The sequence below is a fragment of the Galeopterus variegatus genome, unplaced genomic scaffold (assembly GCF_000696425.1).
Source record: "Galeopterus variegatus unplaced genomic scaffold, G_variegatus-3.0.2 Scaffold4722, whole genome shotgun sequence".
Classification (NCBI taxonomy): domain Eukaryota; kingdom Metazoa; phylum Chordata; class Mammalia; order Dermoptera; family Cynocephalidae; genus Galeopterus; species Galeopterus variegatus.
The window spans coordinates 60046-79792 of record NW_007730833.1 but is presented as its reverse complement, the minus strand read 5'-3'; the positions used below and the strand labels follow the sequence as shown (position 1 = coordinate 79792).

Below are 19747 nucleotides of genomic sequence, written 5' to 3'. Positions count from 1 at the left end.
GGGAGAGAGGGAGAGAGGGAGAGAGGGAGAGAGGGAGAGAGGGAGAGAGGGAGGGGGAGAGGGAGAGGGAGAGGGGGGAAGGGGGAGAGAGAGAGAAATAAATAAATAAATAAATAAATAAGCAAGGAAGCAAGCTTAGTAAAAATCCAGTAAGAGAGATGCTGACTGAACAAATGAATTATAGGGTAAATAAATGCACTAGATTGTCCAAAGAAATTGGAAACACTGGGGAAAATATTATGATTAAAGTATCCCCCCCGCCCCAGATTACCAACCTGGCCTATTCTTTCACATTTAAATGTTGACGAAAAACAGAGCATATTATTTGAAAATACAAGTAACATACTGTTAGAAAATAAGTTTATCCTATGTTTTAAGCTTTTTTAAACACCAGCTATGTCTGATGTAGGATCTGTATCTAGAATATATAAAGAACCCCTATAAATCCACAAGAAAACACCAACAACCCAAAAGGATCATGGGCAAAAGATATGAACAAGGACTTCACAGAGAAAACAAATGGTCTACACATATATGCTTAAATGCTTAACCATGTGGATAATCAGGGAAATGCAAACTAAAAACGCAATGAAATACCAAAAGTGAGAAGTCTGGCAATACTAAGATTAAGCAAGGATGTGTAGCAACAAGAAAAACAAAAGGCACAACTATTTTTGAAAAGAACTTTTAATTACCAAGTAAAGTTGATAATAAGAATACCCTATGACTCAACTAAACTATTTACACAGATCTGTTGGGAAAAATGCTGAAATAATTTTCTCACAAGCCTGCTTTTTTCTTGAAGTTAATATCTTGTCCTTGAAACTATGTTTGTTTTCTCTGGCTATTAATCACAGCTTGCTCTTTTGACTTTTGTAACAAGAGCTTATCCACACAGACCTCATATGCTAGCTGAAATACTGAGAAAAGAAAGAAATATATAAAAGCCCTGGAAGAGTCCACTTATAAAAAGCTTTGTCAGACCTAGGTTTGGGGTCCAGGTATTCAGAGCACGAGTTCATCTGGGCCTGCTAGTGTAATAAACTTCTGGCTCTCCAACCCTCCAAGCATTAGACTGCTTCCTTGCTGAGTTCACTTCAACAACATTTTCTGGTGCATGGCCCGGAAGCAATTCATACTGGCCCCCTTGAGCCACCGGTTTGGACGTGCGGCTTGGCTGGATTGGTGACACCAGGAAGGACTGAGGGAGGAACCACCTGGCTATTTGTCGGGGCTTTGGTTCCATTGGGACCTCACTGACCCTAAAGAGCTCCTATTGACCAGACTCAGCAGAGGGAAAGGACCAGCCAGAAATCCCACCCATCATTACTTGCAGGACAGGTAGGCACCCTCCCCACATACAGTCCCAGCTCTAGGCGGAATGGGAGCTTGATCACTTTCCAAAAGAGCCTCTTTGAGTGCCCGATTGGTCCCTGAAACCAGCCAGAAATCCCACCCATCATTACTTGCAGGACAGGTAGGCACCCTCCCCACATACAGGCCCAGCTCTAGGCGGAATGGGAGCTTGATCACTTTCCAAAAGAGCCTCTTTGAGTGCCCGATTGGTCCCTGAGCTACTGTGCTGGGCCTTTAAGGCCTATCTGGTCAAAGCCCTATGGCGGGGCTTCTCTGTGCTGGGACTTTGTGGCAAAGTCCTTCTGTTCAGCTCAGGTCAGGGTTTACAGGAGAGAAATATTTAACTTCCGTGTGAGAGTGTGAGTGAATGTGTGATATTTGTGGCATCAAGTGATAAAAGTGGTGTCTGAGTGGGTCTTAACCTGTGATTTTGCGGTCACGTTGCATGGCATAATGGTATTCCAGTCCAGAAACTGACTGGACCAAGCCTGGGGTTTATATGGGTACACCTTGGCCAAGATGGGCCCAACAGTCCATACAAGGGGCACGGCTAGGCAGACGCCTGTGTGGTCTTCCTCCTCCTCTGGGAGAAGAGCAGCTCCCATCCTTGTCTGTCTTGTGACTCTGAAGCAGGGAGGGAACTGGGAGGGGTCCCACACCAGCGGAGGAAAAGCCTTTGTTCATGTTTGATGAACATTAGTCTGTCTCCTTTTTAGTAAAGTGTTGCTTGCTTTACTGCTGGGTACATTGGTACATTGTTAATTTCTAATTTGGTCACTGGCAAAAACTGAAAGGCTTAGGGCACCAGAGGGGACTCTAGTTGCAAGAGGCAAGTGGCCACGGGGACTATTTTGCTCCCATGTCTCTGCTGCTAGTACTACCCCAGCCTAAATTCTGCAAGGCAATGCTTACTCCTCTTTACCTTTCTCTGAATGTCTGAGCCCTCTTCTGTTGTTTGGTTGGACTATACCCACTAATGAACAGGTGCACCCTGGAGGGCTCCTGGCTATGCTCTGTTTCTGATTTAAATCTAGTAGGTATTTTTCTCCTTTGTGCCAACTGCAGTGGGGAAAAGTGTTTTTATCAATTACTGTGTCAGTGAAATGGGCTGCCCCCGCCAATTGCAACTAGGTTAAACTGGACCCCACTGCTCCTCTTTTCACTTTGTTTGCTTGGTTAGACATTTAGTTGAGTGACAGCACCAACGCTATTTAGGACATAAGTGCCTGAGACAAAAATGGAGGATGGAATTAAACATGGGGACAAGTGCCTCAAAACCTACTGCCCTTAATTATATCTTAAAAATTTTCAGAAAGGCTTCTCTGGGGAGTACGGAAGTAACATGACCCCCAGGAAATTCCAGATTCTGTGTGAATTAGAATGGCCTACCTTTGGGGTTGGATGGCTTCCGGAAGGGACATTAGACCTCCCAATGTTTCGAGCTGTTTATAAGGTCATTTCAGGGGAGCCAGGACACCCAGATCAGTTTCCATATATAGACTCGTGACTCTGCCACCCTGGGTCTGGTTCTGCATTCATAAGGGAAAAAGTATGGTCCTTGCTGCATGAACAGTCCGGAAGTCAGAGTGTAAAGGGTGAGAGACAAAAAAACATATATACGAAGGGGATCCTGATGAAGAGTTTTTTCCTCTACCATACCCCATTCCTGCAGAGACACCTGGCCTCAGGCACCCAGTGCCAGACAGCCCCCCAATGTCAGTCCCATTGGCTCCACCAGCATCATCACCAGTGAGCACTAAAAGTCCTGAAAGTCCTAAACTGGTGGAGAGGGGACTCTTGCAGAGACACCTGGCCTCAGGCACCCAGTGCCAGACAGCCCCCCAATGTCAGTCCCATTGGTTCCACCAGCATCATCACCAGTGAGCCCTAAAAGTCCTGAAAGTCCTAAACTGGTGGAGAGGCGACTCCGCTCGGCCTAACAGGTTTCAGCCCTCCAGATGCCCCTATGGGAGACCGAAGGCCCACAGCAGATCAATCCAGATGGTAGTGTGCAGCCAGGGTGCCCCTCTTCTACTATTAACCCACCTGGGAAGACTGCCAGCTACTCCTCACCCTCTTCAACACCAAGGAACGGCAATGCATCCTGACTGGTGCTAGACAATGGTTGCAATAGCAGGCATCCGCAGCCACCACGGATCCTGAGACCGGGCAAGAGACACTGCACCAGACATGGTGATGAACTGGGACTTCAAAGAAGAAGAATGGAGAAATCAACTCTGCTGATATAGAGAGGCCCTTCTCCAAAGGAAAAAAGCAGGTGCCAAAACAATCATCGTAACCCAGAGGCCTGACGAGCCACCTGCTGAGTTTTATGAAAAATATGTGAAGCCTTCCAGATCTACACACAGACAAACTCACTCTGGACGAAATCTCAATGTAAAGGTCCCACAGTTGGGGATACAAATGGCCGACAAACTCCAGGATGATTCACTATTTAGGACTCCTCTGTGAAAACCCTCAGGTACGCATTGAAACAGTGCGGACACTGAATCCAGCCATGCTCCTGCCTGCTGAGTCCGGCTCCCCGGACCACAACTGTAAAGAACGGATAGATAAAATATATTCCAGCAGGCCTGATTTAACAGACTTGCCTTTGATTGACCCAGACATGGAACTGTTCATGGATAGGAGCAATAGAACTGGATATGCGGTAACAACTCATAAAGAGGTTATAGAGATGAAGTCCTTGCCTCAGGGCTGGTCAGTGCAATGGGCAGAGCTATGGGCACTTATTCAAGCATTCGGATTCTCAAAAGGACAGCAGGTCAACATTTACACTGACTCTAAATATGCCTTTGCAACCTTGCAAGTCCATGGGGCCCTATACAAAAAAAAGGGGGGACTACTAATGACAAGGAAGAAATTCCTCAGCTCCTTGAGGCAATTTGAGAATCCTCCCAAGTGGCTGTTACACACTGTAAAAGACAAGATCAATAAAGGAAACCGTCTGGCCGATTAGATGTCCAAAAAACAACTGTCCAAACAGCACCTGCTAAAGGCCAAAAAAAGACTGCCAAAAATCACATGCAAGGACTCTGGCCAGCCCCTGGAGTTCAGCCAGTCAGGATATCACCTTTCAAGGACCTGGTAATGGACTTACTGAACTAAAATCCTGCAGAGCCTATAAGTACTTGCTGGTGATGATATGTACTTTCACTAGATGGACTGAGACATTGCCCACATGGTCAGAACAAGTCCGAGAGATCATAAAGGCCCTTCTAAGGGAAGTGGTCCCAAGATACAGGCTCCCTCTGATAATAGGGTCAGACAACGGGCCAACATTCATTATAGAGGTCATTCAAGGACTGGCCAAAGTGCTGGAAATAAAATGAAAACTCCATACAACATATAGGCCACAGAGTTCAAGAAAAGTAGAACATGTAAACCGGACCCTAAAGACCACATTAGCTAAGCTCTGCCAAGAGACAGGAGCTTCCCTCGAAAGATATGCTTCCCTTAGCTTTGCTATGAGTCTGGTGTATGGCAGGACCAACAGTATATTCCGCTTTTAAGATCATGTATGGAAGACCACCCCCGCTTATAGCTACACTGCAGGGGGACCCTCACCAGCTGGGGGAAGATAAAGATGTACAGTACTTGTAGTCATTGGCTACGACTTTCAAGTAAAAAACTCAGACAATTTTAAAACAAGCTCCTATCCCTTTAGGAAGATGGGCTCATCAGTTTCAAACTGGTGACACAACGTGGAAAAAAGATTGGAAAAAGGCTCCTTTAAAACCAATCTGGACGAGGCTGCACATAATTGAACTAACCACCCCTACTACAGTTAAGGTTGCAGGTCTGACTTGCTGGTTGTACCATACATGGGTGAAACAGGCAGCCTCCCTAAATGACGCCACCTCATGTCTATGAAGGCTAATCCCTCTGACCTGCTCAAGGTCCGATTCCAGAGATGTCTTGCTAATTGTCACTGCACCTGCACTTGCACATGGCTGAAGCCTAAGGATTTGACAAGCCCTGCATCAGCCACTCCAGAGGCTGGCTGATCCTGCACACAGCCGAAGCTTGAGGATTTTGTCACCGCAGGACATAACAAGTACACTATTTTATTTTTATGAAATGATAAGCATATGTCACCCCTTGCCTTTAATTTTGTTATATTGCTTGCTTTGCTTTTTGCCATAAGATTGATGACAGTAGCCCCAAAAGACAGTAATAGGGTAAAAGAATTTCTTATTAACACTCCTTTATCTCCTGACATCAGGATGTTTCTTAGACATCTCATGGTGGCAATCTACATTCATGCCACCATAGTAACTTTGGTTGGAAAAAAACAGCCAGTAGTCCGCTAGTTTTAACAGACTACACCTCCCTAAAACCTCTCTGAGACCCGAAAGCAATACCAAATAAGGTTATGCTTACGCAAAAGTTTAAAGAGAGCATAAAAGTGGGGAAATGTTGAGAAAAATGCTGAAATAATTTTCTCACAAGCCTGCTTTGTTCTTGAAGTAATATCTTGTCCTAGAAACTATGCTTGCTTGCTCTGGCTATTAATCACTGCTTGCTCTGTTGGCTTCTGTAACAAGAGCTTATCTGCACAGACTGCATATGCTAGCTGAAATGCTGAGAAAAGAAAAAAAAAAATATGTAAAAGCCCTGGAAGAGTCCGTTTGTAAAAAGCCTTGTCAGACCTAGGTTTGGGGTCCAAGTTTTCAGAGCACGAGCTCATCTGGGCCCACTTGCATAATAAACTTCTGGCTCTCCAGAGTTTGACTGCTTCCTTGCTGAGTTCGCTTCCACAACAGATCAAACATGGAGCCAAGAATCAGTATACAAATTGTTACTGTCTTCATTTAAAAAAAAAAAAAAAAACATACTTACCCAGAACAACATAATCAATAACTTTATGGAGCAATGACTTCAATTAGAACCTATATTAAGAGCTCTTCATGTCCCCTTTAGAACAACTTTAGAGCTAGGTTCTACTGATTATTACCCGAATTTTATAGATGCAAAAATTGTGGCTTGGAGGACACGTTAGGAGGTCCTCAAGACAAGCAACAGGTTTGCTAGAAGGACTCACAGACTCAACATTTAGTTCCACTACAACTAAAGCTAACTACAGTGAAAGGATACACAACAGGGTCAGCATGATAGGAGGTCCTCAAGACAAGCAACAGGTTTGCTAGAAGGACTCACAGACTCAACATTTAGTTACACTACAACTAAAGCTAACTACAGTGAAAGGATACACAACAGGGTCAGCATGAAAAAAAATCTGGAGAAATTCATGCACAAGGCTCCTAGCTTGCTCACTCCTGTGAGGAGACACACCGAGTATACTACTTCCTCCAACAGCAAAAAAAAAAAGTAACAGTAATGTGGGTGTAACATTTTTGCCCAGGAAAGCCTATTATAGACTTAGCACCTAAGAGTTAACTCTTTTCTGAATAAAGAATTAAGCAGTTCACTTAAGGTTGTACAGCTGGAAAAGATGAATAGCCAGAATTCAGTCCCATGCAGTTTGATATTCTGAGCCTGAGCTTTTAACCACTGCACATGGCTGTGCCCCAAATCAAAGAACAGCATAAGCATTTGCTTTGCCAGTGAATCAGAGTAATGGTTTTGTGCAAATTTCAACCTCATCCTGAATTACTGGGACATTCTAAGCTGGGAAAGGCAAAAAACACACTGTATCAAATACCTTCTATTAAACTTAACTCTGTATTATCTTCCATCTCAGACATATCATTTTTTTCTGTGTTAATTACATATATTTTTCTTACATAGGAAATAATGAAAAATGTATTTTGAAAATAACAAAAATAAACCATTAAATGGGACAAGAACTAGTCCATGTACTTAAAGGGTAAAAAGTTCCAAAGATATACACTGTTTTGTCACAGGAACTACTCGTCTTTTCTTATATTAAAGAAGAGCAAGAGGTTGGAAAAAGAGGACAGAGGTCTTAAGAAAATAACTGTACAAAAGATGTATGAGCAAAAAAATCACCGTAGCATTGTTCTGAACAACAAAAACAGGAAATAATCAAAATGTTCATCAATTAATGATTTAATTACAAATTTCCACACTTTGGAATACAATGCAACCACATAAACTTTAACAAATTATTAGTTTGTTCACCAATTAACCCCTGATCTCCTATTATGTGCCATGCATTCTTCAAGCAATTTATCATTATATGTACTAACATGGAAGAATTTCCAACTGTAAACAATGTTTACTTCTGAAGAAAGAAAACAAAAAACTTGAGTAAAGAAAGGTGACAAAAGGAAACTTTCCTTAACTCTATTTACTTTGTATAAAGACTGAATTTTTTATTAACAAGAATATATTCATAAATTATATAAATCGTTAAAATTGAGACTGTACCTGAATGCTTCCCTCTGTATCAAGAACTTCAGCAACAGGAACTGACTGGATAAACTGCATGAAACCTACACAGAAAAGTATGCACTGAATTAAGCATAACTATCGGTTAATCAATAAAAATAAAGGTTCTGCTAAGAATAGCCTACATCTGTAGATAGATACACTCCATATCTGAACAACTTAAAAAGGTCTGTGAAAACTATATTAAGTTTATACTGGCATCATGTCATAGTAACTACAAGGAAATCTTTTTTAAATTAAGCTGATTTAAACTATATGTTTCTTTAGGCTAATTTCTATTACTGAACATGAGGAAAACAAAGTAACATACTAAGCTTCTTAATTGAAAATTTCTTCTTTCTTATCTATAAAGTGATAGTAAAAAAAAAAAAAAATTCTTCTTTCAGTAGTTTTATAACATATGCCAGTTAAAAATATTCCAAATTTAAAATCAATCTAAGAAATTTGGAATTATGGAATATAATCACCTGACCCTAAAGTTGTATGCATGTCCATTGGTTCCTTTTGTCTAGTATTCCATGTTTCTGTCACTTGCTAGAAATAATCCATTAAACTTTTTACCAAAGAGAAGAGAAAGGGAATGGTATGTCGGAGAATGAGAATGAGAAAATGTAAATCTGGGACAACAACAGGAGCATAAAACAACAAATATATTTTTAAAAAATCAAAGCTGAATGAAGAAAGCAATACTTCAGTATCATAAACAATCATGATCTGGTTTTGATGACCCTTACATTATAGCAATCTGCATGTATTCCACCTTTAAAGTAAGACATGTCTCATTTATTCTTATATCACAAATACAGAATAGTACACATTAATTCACTTAACAGGTCATGTTGTTTCTCTACTATGTGGCAAGAACTTTGCCAAGTAAGCAAAAATAGATGCTTGACCCTGCCTACATAGATCTTAATACTTACAAGTTTTACTGGGATAAAAACTATGAATGAAAGGGCACTATGAAAGGGAGTAGTAAAGGGAGACTAGCACCTGTTTTCAAGGATAGTAAAACTAACAGGTAATCTTATGTAGGAAAGGTGTTTCAGAAAGCTGAAAAGAGCATGATGCATTACAGAAATTGGAAGGTAGCCAGTGTGGCTAAAGCCTAGCAAGCAGGGGGAGAGTAGCAAAAGAAAAGGCTATGCAAGAACTTATAAGCTAGGAAAAGGTGTTTGGCCTTTGTCAAAGAGCAAATGAAAGCTCTTAAATAAATAGATGTAGGATACTAAAAGGAGCATATTTGCATTTTTTAGAAAAGTTCATTCTGAGAGAAAAATGAGAAGAGTAATTAAACTATCCATAAGATTTGGGAGTAGCCAGCAGAATGGCAGAAAACCTGGAACAGATATTTTGTTTCTCCAAGGTAACAAGACTATGAAATTTGTAGTAAGCATGGGGAGATGAGAAGGAAGGAAGGGGAAAAACGAAGGAAGGTCAGCATAACTGCTCTTCAGTGCTAGAAATGAGTTTGATCTCTAACATTTTTAACAATTTTCAATTGAAGAATGAAAAGTATACTTGGACACTGAAATAAACAATCATGAGGTAAAATAAACTTACCATGTTTTGTACTAGTGGCTAATACCTTATAAGGTGTCAATTTCAAATCCAGATTTTCTTTCCGTAACAGCTATTAATCAAAAGATAAAATATATCAACCAAACTAAAGAAGGTTAAAAAACAATTTTGTGGGCATATATTACAACACTTTAATATAATAAAGATTTAGGAGGTAAACCTACATTAAGCTTAACTTTAAATTAATTACTTAACTTCAATCATCAAAATAAATTTATTAAGTACTTACATGATGCTGTGCCAAATTTCTGATCTACTCTAAATCTCTGTCGGAAGTTTTTAATGAGCAATAGTGTTCCTCCTACTATTTTATACAGTCCTTTCTGGACATAAAGTACCTTAGAACTCAAGAAAAAAAAAGTGAGGGAAACATGTTCCTTTAAAAACCAGGGATAAGGATGAAGTCTTTTTCTTTCTTTTTTTTTTAAAGACGCAATAGACTTAAGAGGAAGGAAATTACTACATCCAGCACTCAAAGAATTTAATTTGAAAAAAAAAGTTTTTATGGAACACATACAGTTTCATTTTATACTCATCACTAGAGCCATTCCGAAGTATAAAAAAACAATGAAATTTGTTCAAGATCAAGTGGAGATTGTTGAGTTTTCTCAGGACTGTACTTGAATGTTACAAATACTCCTCCTTATGTAAAAAATAAAGGTACTAAATCACAGTTTTCTAAAATGAAAAAATGTTCCCCACCAACATATGGTTATGTTCACCTTGTCCATGAGTGAAATGATTTGAAGAATAAGTTGATCTTGGCGTAAATCATCTCCATGCTTAAATATAACTGGATATTTACCTCCATCTTCTGTTTTAAAGAACAACTGTGCAGGCATAAGGGCACTCTGGAAAACAAAGACATTGTTTTCAAATATGGATTCAAATTTATGCATAAAGATTTACAACATACAGAAGGAAATAGTGACATGTAAGTTAAACACACAGTAAAAAGGACCTAAAGAAACAAGATGGGCTATTAGTAAGACACTCAGGGTAACTTAAAGAGAAAAATGAACTAGCTAAGAAACAGTCAGAAGATTACATAGTGGAAATTGCACAAGCTCTGGAATCAGTCATGGATATGAACCCAGGCTCTGCCAGGTACTAGCTCAGTGATCTTGTGCATATTCTCTAACTTGCTTCCTCCCCTGTAAAATAAAGATAACACCTCATCTGCAGAGTTACTAAAGTGATCAGAAACCACAGAAGTCAAGGGTCTGGCACCATGCCTGAGAGAGAGCAGACATTCTATACATGTCCATCATCACTATTTTTATTATTAGAGATATACTGGAGTAAACAAGGCCTGGTTTTAAATGGCAAATGTAGTACTACTTGTGCAGTTTTTTTTTTTGGTCCTTTTTGAGACTGGCCACACCGCGCTCAGCCAGTGAGCACACCGGCCATCCCTATATAGGATCTGAACCCACGGCGGGAGCGCTGCTGCGCTCCCAGCGCCACACTCTCCCGAGTGTGCCACGGGCTCGGCCCTTGTGCAGTTCTGAGATTCAAATTTCTCATTTATAAAATGAGGTGAGATCTCAAATATCTGTAATATTATTATGGAATAATTTTTTTTCCCCCAGAATCTTTCCCTCAATTACATGGAACTTCTAAATTAATTTAGGTATACATTTAAATCTACCAAAAATAAAGAAATTAGATTCTCTTTCGAATGTGAGAATCATATAAAACCTCACATTAAGTAGCATGCTGAGAACACTAGTTTGGAAATAAATGGTCAGAAAACTGTTCTGAGAGATAGGCCTTATTTATTTTGATCTCTGAGAGGAAAGTACATAAGATAGGAATTTATAATAATACAAAGAAAATAAACAACTCAGGCAAATAAAGAAAACAAATGGTAATAACCTTAATTTACACAAGCCAAGAGAAACAATAGCACAAAAAGTATCAAATAGAGGGATAAAAAGACAAAGCAAACATCAAAATGGTAATGATAGGATGGAAGTGGTAGGTACACAGCTGTTGACTGTAAAATTCTTTCTGCTGTATGTTCAACTTTCCTATAAAATGGGGAAAAAGGCATAAAAAATTCTTCAAAATCTATATGTTTAGAACTTATAAACTCTAGTACTTATGGTAATTTCCTACTGTAATTACATCCTTTTTTATATGCATTAGTTGTTTGCTCCGAACCTTAAATTACCTTAGAGTATCCTTATCACCCCTGGCAAAAATATATTTTATAAATTACCTTGTACCCTAGTTCACAAAAGCTGAAGAATAATAACTGGAAGTGATCTCCCTTAAAGATAAACAAGCAGGAAGATATTTGTCGTGATTTCCCTTTTCGGATTTAAAAGGAAATTCAGATTTCATCTGAAATCTAAAGCAAGCAAGTGTCCCATGAAGATCTAGCTTTGGCTCTTATGCTAAGGACTACAAAATATTCTTTAAAAACACTAGAAAAAATGGTGCTTAACCTTTTCAGCTCTAAAGAGTTCATAAAAGGACAACAGGAAATCATGGATTCCCTGCAACTAAATGCAGAAAATTCTGTGTATGTGTAGAGTAAGAGCAATTTTCTGAAGTGCACAATCCCTCACTTTCACCAGATTTTCAAAAGCAATCACGAGACAAAAAAATTAAGAATTACTTAAGATTTACGTAGTAAGTATACATAAAGAAACTCTATATAACTAGTTACTCTACATAACTAAAGTAACTGCCTCAGAAACATTATTCCTAAATTCCAAGTCAGAATTTTCACGAATGCCCACATATTTAAGGGATGGAAGGAAAACAGTAAGGACTGGACACTTGGATAAACAGATGTCCCATGATATTATATTGATCATTTACTTTGTGTATATAAGGCACAATTATAATATTCTATAAGTAAGGAGAAAATGAGTCTAGAATCTACCTAACAAGATACACATTCTTATACTCCACTCTTACAATACCTGCTCTACATCTTAGATGTTCTTTTCCATGCTGCTTGAAAAAAACAATAGAACTACCTTTTCAATTCACTTCTCTTTATTTGACCGTAGAAAACAGGAATATTAGAAGCTGGCCTTATTTGGGAGTTTTAGTTCAAAGGAATGCTGGTTGTTACAGGTATATTGCCTTGTGTATAGCTTTTTACATTTCAGCCCCCTGTGGATTGTAAGCACAAACTAAGAAATGTTTGCATTGTATCTTCTATACTAGTATTTTCTCATTGCAGGTTGTAATACCAGTATTTTTCAAATTGAAGGATGTAACTTTAATGAATTTTAAAACCAATTAAATAGGCTGTAAACAACACTTAAAAGTTAAAGCAATAGGATAATTTTTAAAAGAACAGAAGCTATTAGTCCCTAACATGCAGTAAGATAAAGCACTGCTTTATGAAACTTACGTTTCAGTTGTGCGAGTTGAGTTGCAACAAGTTGCTTTAAAACACACCCTTAAAAAAAACCTGAACTATTTCCTACTGTAATTACACCCCTTTATATATATTAGTTGTTGTTTTATGAACCATTTTTTATCTGATGCAAAGTAATGTTCAATGCAACTTATGCCCTTTTACCACTAGAATCACAAAACCTAAAACACCACATCTCACAGAAATCTTTCAGTATAATGCCCAGCAGATAATGAAGCTTGCAAGTAAGGACGCTCAGCTCTTTGGCCCTTACACCTTATTAGAGAATGCAGCTACATCAGCTGTTTCTACCTGTACAACTGGTGGCCAGCCAAAAGAAAGCACATTGAGCTTGAACTAAAAAGACTAAAAAAAATTGCTACTTGAAAATATAAGAAAACCTTAAAGTTCATAAGAACAGATATTAGATTGAGTCAGACTGGAACTCATATCTAACCATCTGAACTTATAAATTGAATGCACAATATAAGTTTTGCAATTTACTTTTTTTTTTTTTTTAATAGCTTACATGGCAAAAAGTAGCCATGGTTCTAATTAACAATTAGTTTAAAGAATTAAATATTAAAAAACAACCAAAAGATATAAAAATATTTTACACATTTCATATAAAAATGCCTGTACACCAGTAACACAAAAAGATCATAAACTGAAACCCACTGACAAATAAAAGGTACCTTTTCATCTGGCATTTACTAAATCCAACAGAATTACAGATATTCCCTGCAATGTAATAATTTTTCAAGGTAGTGTCTCTGACCTAGTTTTAAGAATTAGATTCCAATCATATAGATTAAAGACCCATAATAATTACCTTAAATAGTGTAGCTGTTTCTGGGATTATTCCTCTAATTTTCACTTGGGGTTCTAAAGGCAATGGGATAAGTTCCACATCAGACAAATTCATTTTTTCATTATCTCCAAGCAATGCCTGTAGTCTCTCATTCTAGGAGAACAAATCAGAAAAAATTAATTAGGTTAAAATGGAAAAGTAGTTTATAAAAACACATAATAAAGACATAAAAACTGATTCTATTAACTATAAAATATCTGCAAAGCGCCGTAAAAGTATATAGATACTACCGTAAAGGAGATAGTGTACATGTAAGAGATAAGCACTTAAAAATATACACCTAACAATAGCAGCAGCGTGAATTAAAAAGAGCAACCCCTTGACTATGAAAAGCTGGACATTCACAGGAAGGACAGAAATAAATTTCACTGCTGCAGCTGAGGAAAAATAGAATATATTCGAGTTGAATTCTTAAAGATTCAATTTCTGTTTCCCAAAGATTTGTGAAGCCACAGAGAGAAACTAACTCATATGAAGCTTGACTTTGCATGACCAAATATTAAGCAAGAATTTTGTTATGCTGCCCCAGCACATTTTTTGGTGTTTAAGAAGAAAATTTAATTCCCTTGAAGAAACTTGGACCTTACCTTTTCCCTTTCACTGAGTCTGCCTGATCAAACTTTTCCTAAGATATCATCATCATTCATTTTCTTGAGCTCATATATATATTGCATTGAGCCAAGATTTCAGAGACTGAGAAAATCCAAGTTATAATGAAACAGTTTCGTCATTTAGTCATATCTACAGTGTTTATTTTATTTTATTTTACTTTTGTATTCAACTCCAAAAGAAAAATCTATTTCCTTTCAGAGCTGAGAGAGCCTTGCATTCTTTAAACAGGTGAGATTGTTCTTTAAGAGAGAAAACTTGACTTGCCAATCCCAGTAGCATCATGCACTTCAACTCTATTGACTTTGAAAAATATATACATCAAAGGAGAGAACTCTGGAATCAGTGAGAGAAGGAAATTAAGAAAAAATAATATGTTTCAAGGACTCCCAAAACATAAAACTAAATTATTTCCTTTTAGTTATACTCCAAATCTCCTACTGAATGATAAAAAGTTCAAGTCAAAATCAACAGAAAACTAGTATGAATTTCCACATATGCTTACAAAAATCAGTAAGTCTACTCCCTAAACAAATAAATGACCAGATAAATTAATGTGAAGTAATGTCAACTAATCCAACTTTCAAATTATCCTATCTTCATCAATTTCAGTTAAAGTCCTAATAAACAACAAAACAACCAGAAAGCAGATAATAAGAAAAGGGTGAAAAATCTAGCCACTTCTCACCATTTCCACCACTGGAAACCCTAGGGACCTAACCACTATCATTTTCATCTTGATTACTGTAATACTCTCCTGATGGTTCTTCTTCAACCTTTGCCCCTATAGTCCTTTTTTTTTTTTTGACCGGCAAGGGGATCGCAACCCTCGGCACGGTGTGGTCTGCACCACACTCAGCCCGTGAGTGCACTGGCCATCCCTATATAGGATCCAAACCCAAGGTCTCAGGGCTACCAGCACTGCACTCTCCACAGTGAGCCACGGGGCTGGCCTGCCCCTATAGTCTTTTAACAAAAGCAACCAGTAACTAAAATGAAAGTCATATCATGTCACTCTTCCATTCAAAACCTCCAATAGCTTCTACTTTTATTCAGTGTTTAAATCAAAGCCCTCATAATAGCTTATAAGGATATATTCCATCTGTTTCCCCATTATCTCTATCTTCATTTCCTACTACCCTACTCTCTTTGCTCAAAATACACTGGGCTTCATCCATTTCTCAAACACGCCCCACATGGTCCAACCTCAGGGCCTCTGCACTTGCTATCCGCCTCTGACTGAAACTTGGACTCGTTTCCTCACTTGCTTCAGGTCTTTGTTCAAATGTCAATTTCTCAATGAGGCCTTCCCTGACCACTCTACTGACAAGTACAACATTGCCTTACTACTCAACCCAGCACCACCTATTCCTACTGACTGCTTTATTGTCCCCCACAGCACACAACACTATCTAGCATACTGTATATTTTACTTATTCATTTAGTTTACTTTCTTCAACAACAATGTAAGCTCCATAAGCAGAGGGACTTTTACATTCACTGCTATATCCCCAGAATGCAGAAAAGTGCTTGGCACACAGGAAGCAATGCAATACGTATTTGTAGAACAAATAAATGAGTAATAGCCCCTAAAGAACCACAAAGTGAAAAGAGACTACAACATTAAAAATAAAAGCTTTAATTTTTTAAAAAATGTTGATGGAAAATACATTTTTATTAGAACTCAAATATCTAGACTCAGAGACTTCTTCTAAAAGAAAGTTTTTCTAAACTAGAGGTCAACACAGGAAAAAAAAATAGCAACATTACTATTTGTTTCACTCACTTAACAATTAACTCAGGCATTACCCTGCCACATATCTAACTCTGCTGCACCTGCCATATCTCTCTCCCAAATTAATTTTGAGGCATGGAAAAATGTTATATATGATTTTAAATTATTAGCAGTAGGCATTTAATTATTACTAGTAATAATGCAAATAATGGTAGTAGACAGCCATGTTTACATTTCTCCACAATGCCAGGGCTTGTTTTTAGTAAATTTATGTAAATAAAGTTAAGTTTGTCTTTTACCATATCATGAGAAAATGTCTAAAAAGAGTTTTAACCAATGTTGAGACTATATTTGGAATGGTCTGACTTAAAACATAGGTTATGTGGCAAACACAAAATTTATGTTGGGGAGCTCTGAGTAATGTCTCAAATAGACAGTCATCCTCTAGGACAGCTAAAACTGAGGTGTAACCAAAAGGCTCATGTGTCTGCTAAATAAAAGAGCCTCTGACACAAGGACAAACTGCAATTTCAGATACAAGCTCCATTTGAGAGCATGCTGCTTCTCACACAGATACCTCTAAGAGATGCTCTAGAGGGAAAAAAAAAGGGGGGATTTACTTTATTTATCTGATCATGGTTTGTGATTCTTCTCAAGAACAAAGAAAGTGTCAACTCAATAAAAATGTATTTCTCCTAAGCCTATTTTCCCCTTTCTAACTTGGTGAACATTATTTCTTATACACGTCTCTGCTAGCATTACTCTTTAGACCTTATCCATTGCCTTTGAACTTCTGACTCAATTCTTCATCTTTCCTCTCTTACGTCTGGAGAATAAATGTAAAATATGTTGAACTGTTTTACAAAGGTCGCCAAGAAAGATCCGCCTGTTATCTAAGAGGATTAGGAAAAGAGATGATATTAAGTGAATCTTTCACATCATTTAGGCTACTGATCAGAAAAACTAACATATGAAAAATACCCATCTATTCTACTCATCAAGTGGAAGCCTCACAGTTGAGAGAAAAATCAATGTACTAGCGAGAAGAACAGGTACAAAGCCAGTGTTGCTGCTAACAACCAGTTCTGCAACATTAGGCAAGTCACTCTGGACTTTTGTTTTCTCAGAAGAATTCTAGTCTAAATGATCTCTAGAAATCTGTTCCATACAAATATATTCTAACGTACTAAGATTCTAAAATGACAGGCAGTAATGCATCACAGATAAAAATATGGACTCGTAGCAAAAACTCAGTATTGTATGATGCCAAGCCACTACTGGTCATAAACAGAAAGCAAACCCCATAGGTTTACCTTTTTCTTACGATTTCCACTTTCACGCTGCACTGCCTTCATCAGATGCACCAACCGATCTACAAATGTCTGCTGTGCAGCCAGCAAAGAACGCATAACTCTGACAGACTTATCACCCTAAAGGGAATTAAAGTAAAGGAAAATTAGTTTTATGTAGCACAATGAGAAGAGTTTCTTTAATAGCATGGATGATCTTTATTTATTCTTGTAATAGCTGTAAACTTCAATACAAAGTGAAATTGAAAAAGATTAATTATCTTGATTCAGAGATAATGAGAAACCTGCTATCTTAGTTAAACACCACAAACTTGTCTACAGTTGAAAATTATGAGTCCTCAGCAAATACTGGTCTGTCCATGACAGCACTTTTTTTTCACACACAACCATGTGACAAAATAGAATTCATTCACCCTAAACTGCATTCACTCATTGATTCAAAAAAATATCTGAAAGCCTGTAAGGTCTTCAGAAACATGCTGGGCATATAAATGACAGAAACAAACTATCTTCAAAGAATGAAAAATATACCAAAAAAAAAAAAGGAAGAAAAATACTCAAATAGCACAATACTTTTACATGCTTGCTTAATAAAATATGTCATAAAAACTAAATGCTATAAAGTCTTATGAAGTGATCTCGGTTCATAAAATATTGTAAAATACATTTTCTCATTTAATCCTCCAATTACCCTGGTGTAGGCAACTGGGCAAATATTATCACCATTTCAAGGGTGAAAAACTTTAAGATCAGAGAAACTGAAATGTCTTCACAGGGTGACAAAGGCTGTAAATAGACAGAAGTAGGATTAGAAGAGAAGACCAAGGGCTTATATGCCAATCAGTTTGATGTTGAGAAGCTCTAAGCTCTGAGAACTATATAAAAGGTTAATTTCAAAGTGTTTAATATCATATGACTTAAAAATTTAAGAAGATGAAACATAAAACAGCAGATAAAAGATGCTATGAAACGAAATATTTCTGTAGCAAAGTCAGATGAATGTGTTTTCTTTACATTGCTCTTGTGCCCTCTGCTTGCTGAACTGTGACATTGCTTTAAGAATCAAAAAAACACCAGGGGAAAAATGGCCTTACATCTCCCAAAACTGTTGAAGAAGCAAAAATATAAGTTACATAGAAATTATCTGCAATATGACCATTGCCAGATTATTGAGAATGTACCTAGTTATGATAAGAAAAATAAAAAATAGAAAGCAAAAAAAGAAAGGAAAACCCTACATTTTTTTTATTTCATGTAAAATTTTATTTCACTAAGTCAGGGATCAACGAACTTTCCATAAAGAACCAAAGAGTAAATATTTTAGGCCTTGCTGTCCATACAGTTTCCATTCCAACTATTCAACTATTATTGTAGTACAAGAGCAGCCATAAACAATAGGAAAACAAATGAGTGTAACTATGTTCCAATAATTTATTTAAGAACACTGAAATTTGCATTTTAAATAATCTTCATGTATCACAAAATATTATTCTTCTTTTGATTTTTCAACCATTTAATGGCATGCTGATAGTACTGACCTGGCCATTACATCTTTGGCACAAGTGGTAACAGTCAGCTTTGTACCCCAGGAATATGCATAACCAATAAAATTAAATTTTTTTAAAAAAATACTGCAGTTTGTCAACCCCCACATGAATGCTTACCTTCAACAATGCTTGACTGAATCTTCTCATTACATTCAAGTACATCTCATGGGTCTTTGGATCTCTCTGCTGAGTATCTTGATCTTCACATTCTACTATCACATACCTTTAAAATATGTTTAAGTCATTCATATGATGTGAAATCAAACTCAGACTCATTTTGTAAATATTTATGTCTTTTCATTAAAACAGACTAACTCACATTTGCAAAAATAATCACATAGAAATAATGAAACATTTTATCACCACTCTTTTAAAAGTAAAAAATTAAGAAGTGACATATACAATAATCACTAAGAAATAAACTAACAGTAGTAATGCCTTAATTTGTGCAATATCATAAATTTTCTAAAAATTTTGCTTTCAAAATATTTTCTTCTACTATTTTTTAAGGTACTTAGAACATAAGCATCCTCAGAAATCACCTAAGCTCACGTATCCACCAAGTAACTCAAGAAAAAGAACTACTATTTTCATAATCTATTTAATAACCTTTGGTATTACACAAGGCTCTCTTACTGTGAAAACCACTCTGAAGCTCCTTTTCTCATTAACACACTTTTGAAAGATAAATAAAATTTAAACTAAGTTTTTCCTTTCCCATCCAATTTCTCCATTTCTCAAATATATAAATATATATATAAAATCTTCAACTTTTCCATTATAAAACTGTGATTTGAGAGAGTTAAAGAAATTTTAAATATCTTTGTAAACGTTAACTACTTTATTTATTTATTTATTTATTTATTTTTTTGTCTTTTTTTCCATGTCTGGCAACGGATCGCAACCCTCAGTGTTGCCCCCGTACCGGACCGGGGACCGGCGACGGGATCGCAAGCCTCG

At 37.3% G+C, this 19747-nt stretch overlaps 1 protein-coding gene across 1 annotated transcript in view; it reads right to left on the bottom strand.

The window, feature by feature from the left end:
- PIK3C3 (phosphatidylinositol 3-kinase, catalytic subunit type 3) overlaps positions 1-19747 on the bottom strand; it is a gene marked incomplete at its 5' end in the record, with an annotated part of 125367 nt that overhangs the window by 47431 nt on the left and 58189 nt on the right. Inside the window, 6 exons of the mRNA XM_008588221.1 lie at positions 7732-7796; positions 9316-9385; positions 10056-10184; positions 13548-13679; positions 17244-17360; positions 18905-19010. Coding sequence (XP_008586443.1) covers positions 7732-7796; positions 9316-9385; positions 10056-10184; positions 13548-13679; positions 17244-17360; positions 18905-19010 — 619 coding nt within the window. The remainder of the gene's footprint in view (positions 1-7731; positions 7797-9315; positions 9386-10055; positions 10185-13547; positions 13680-17243; positions 17361-18904; positions 19011-19747) is intronic.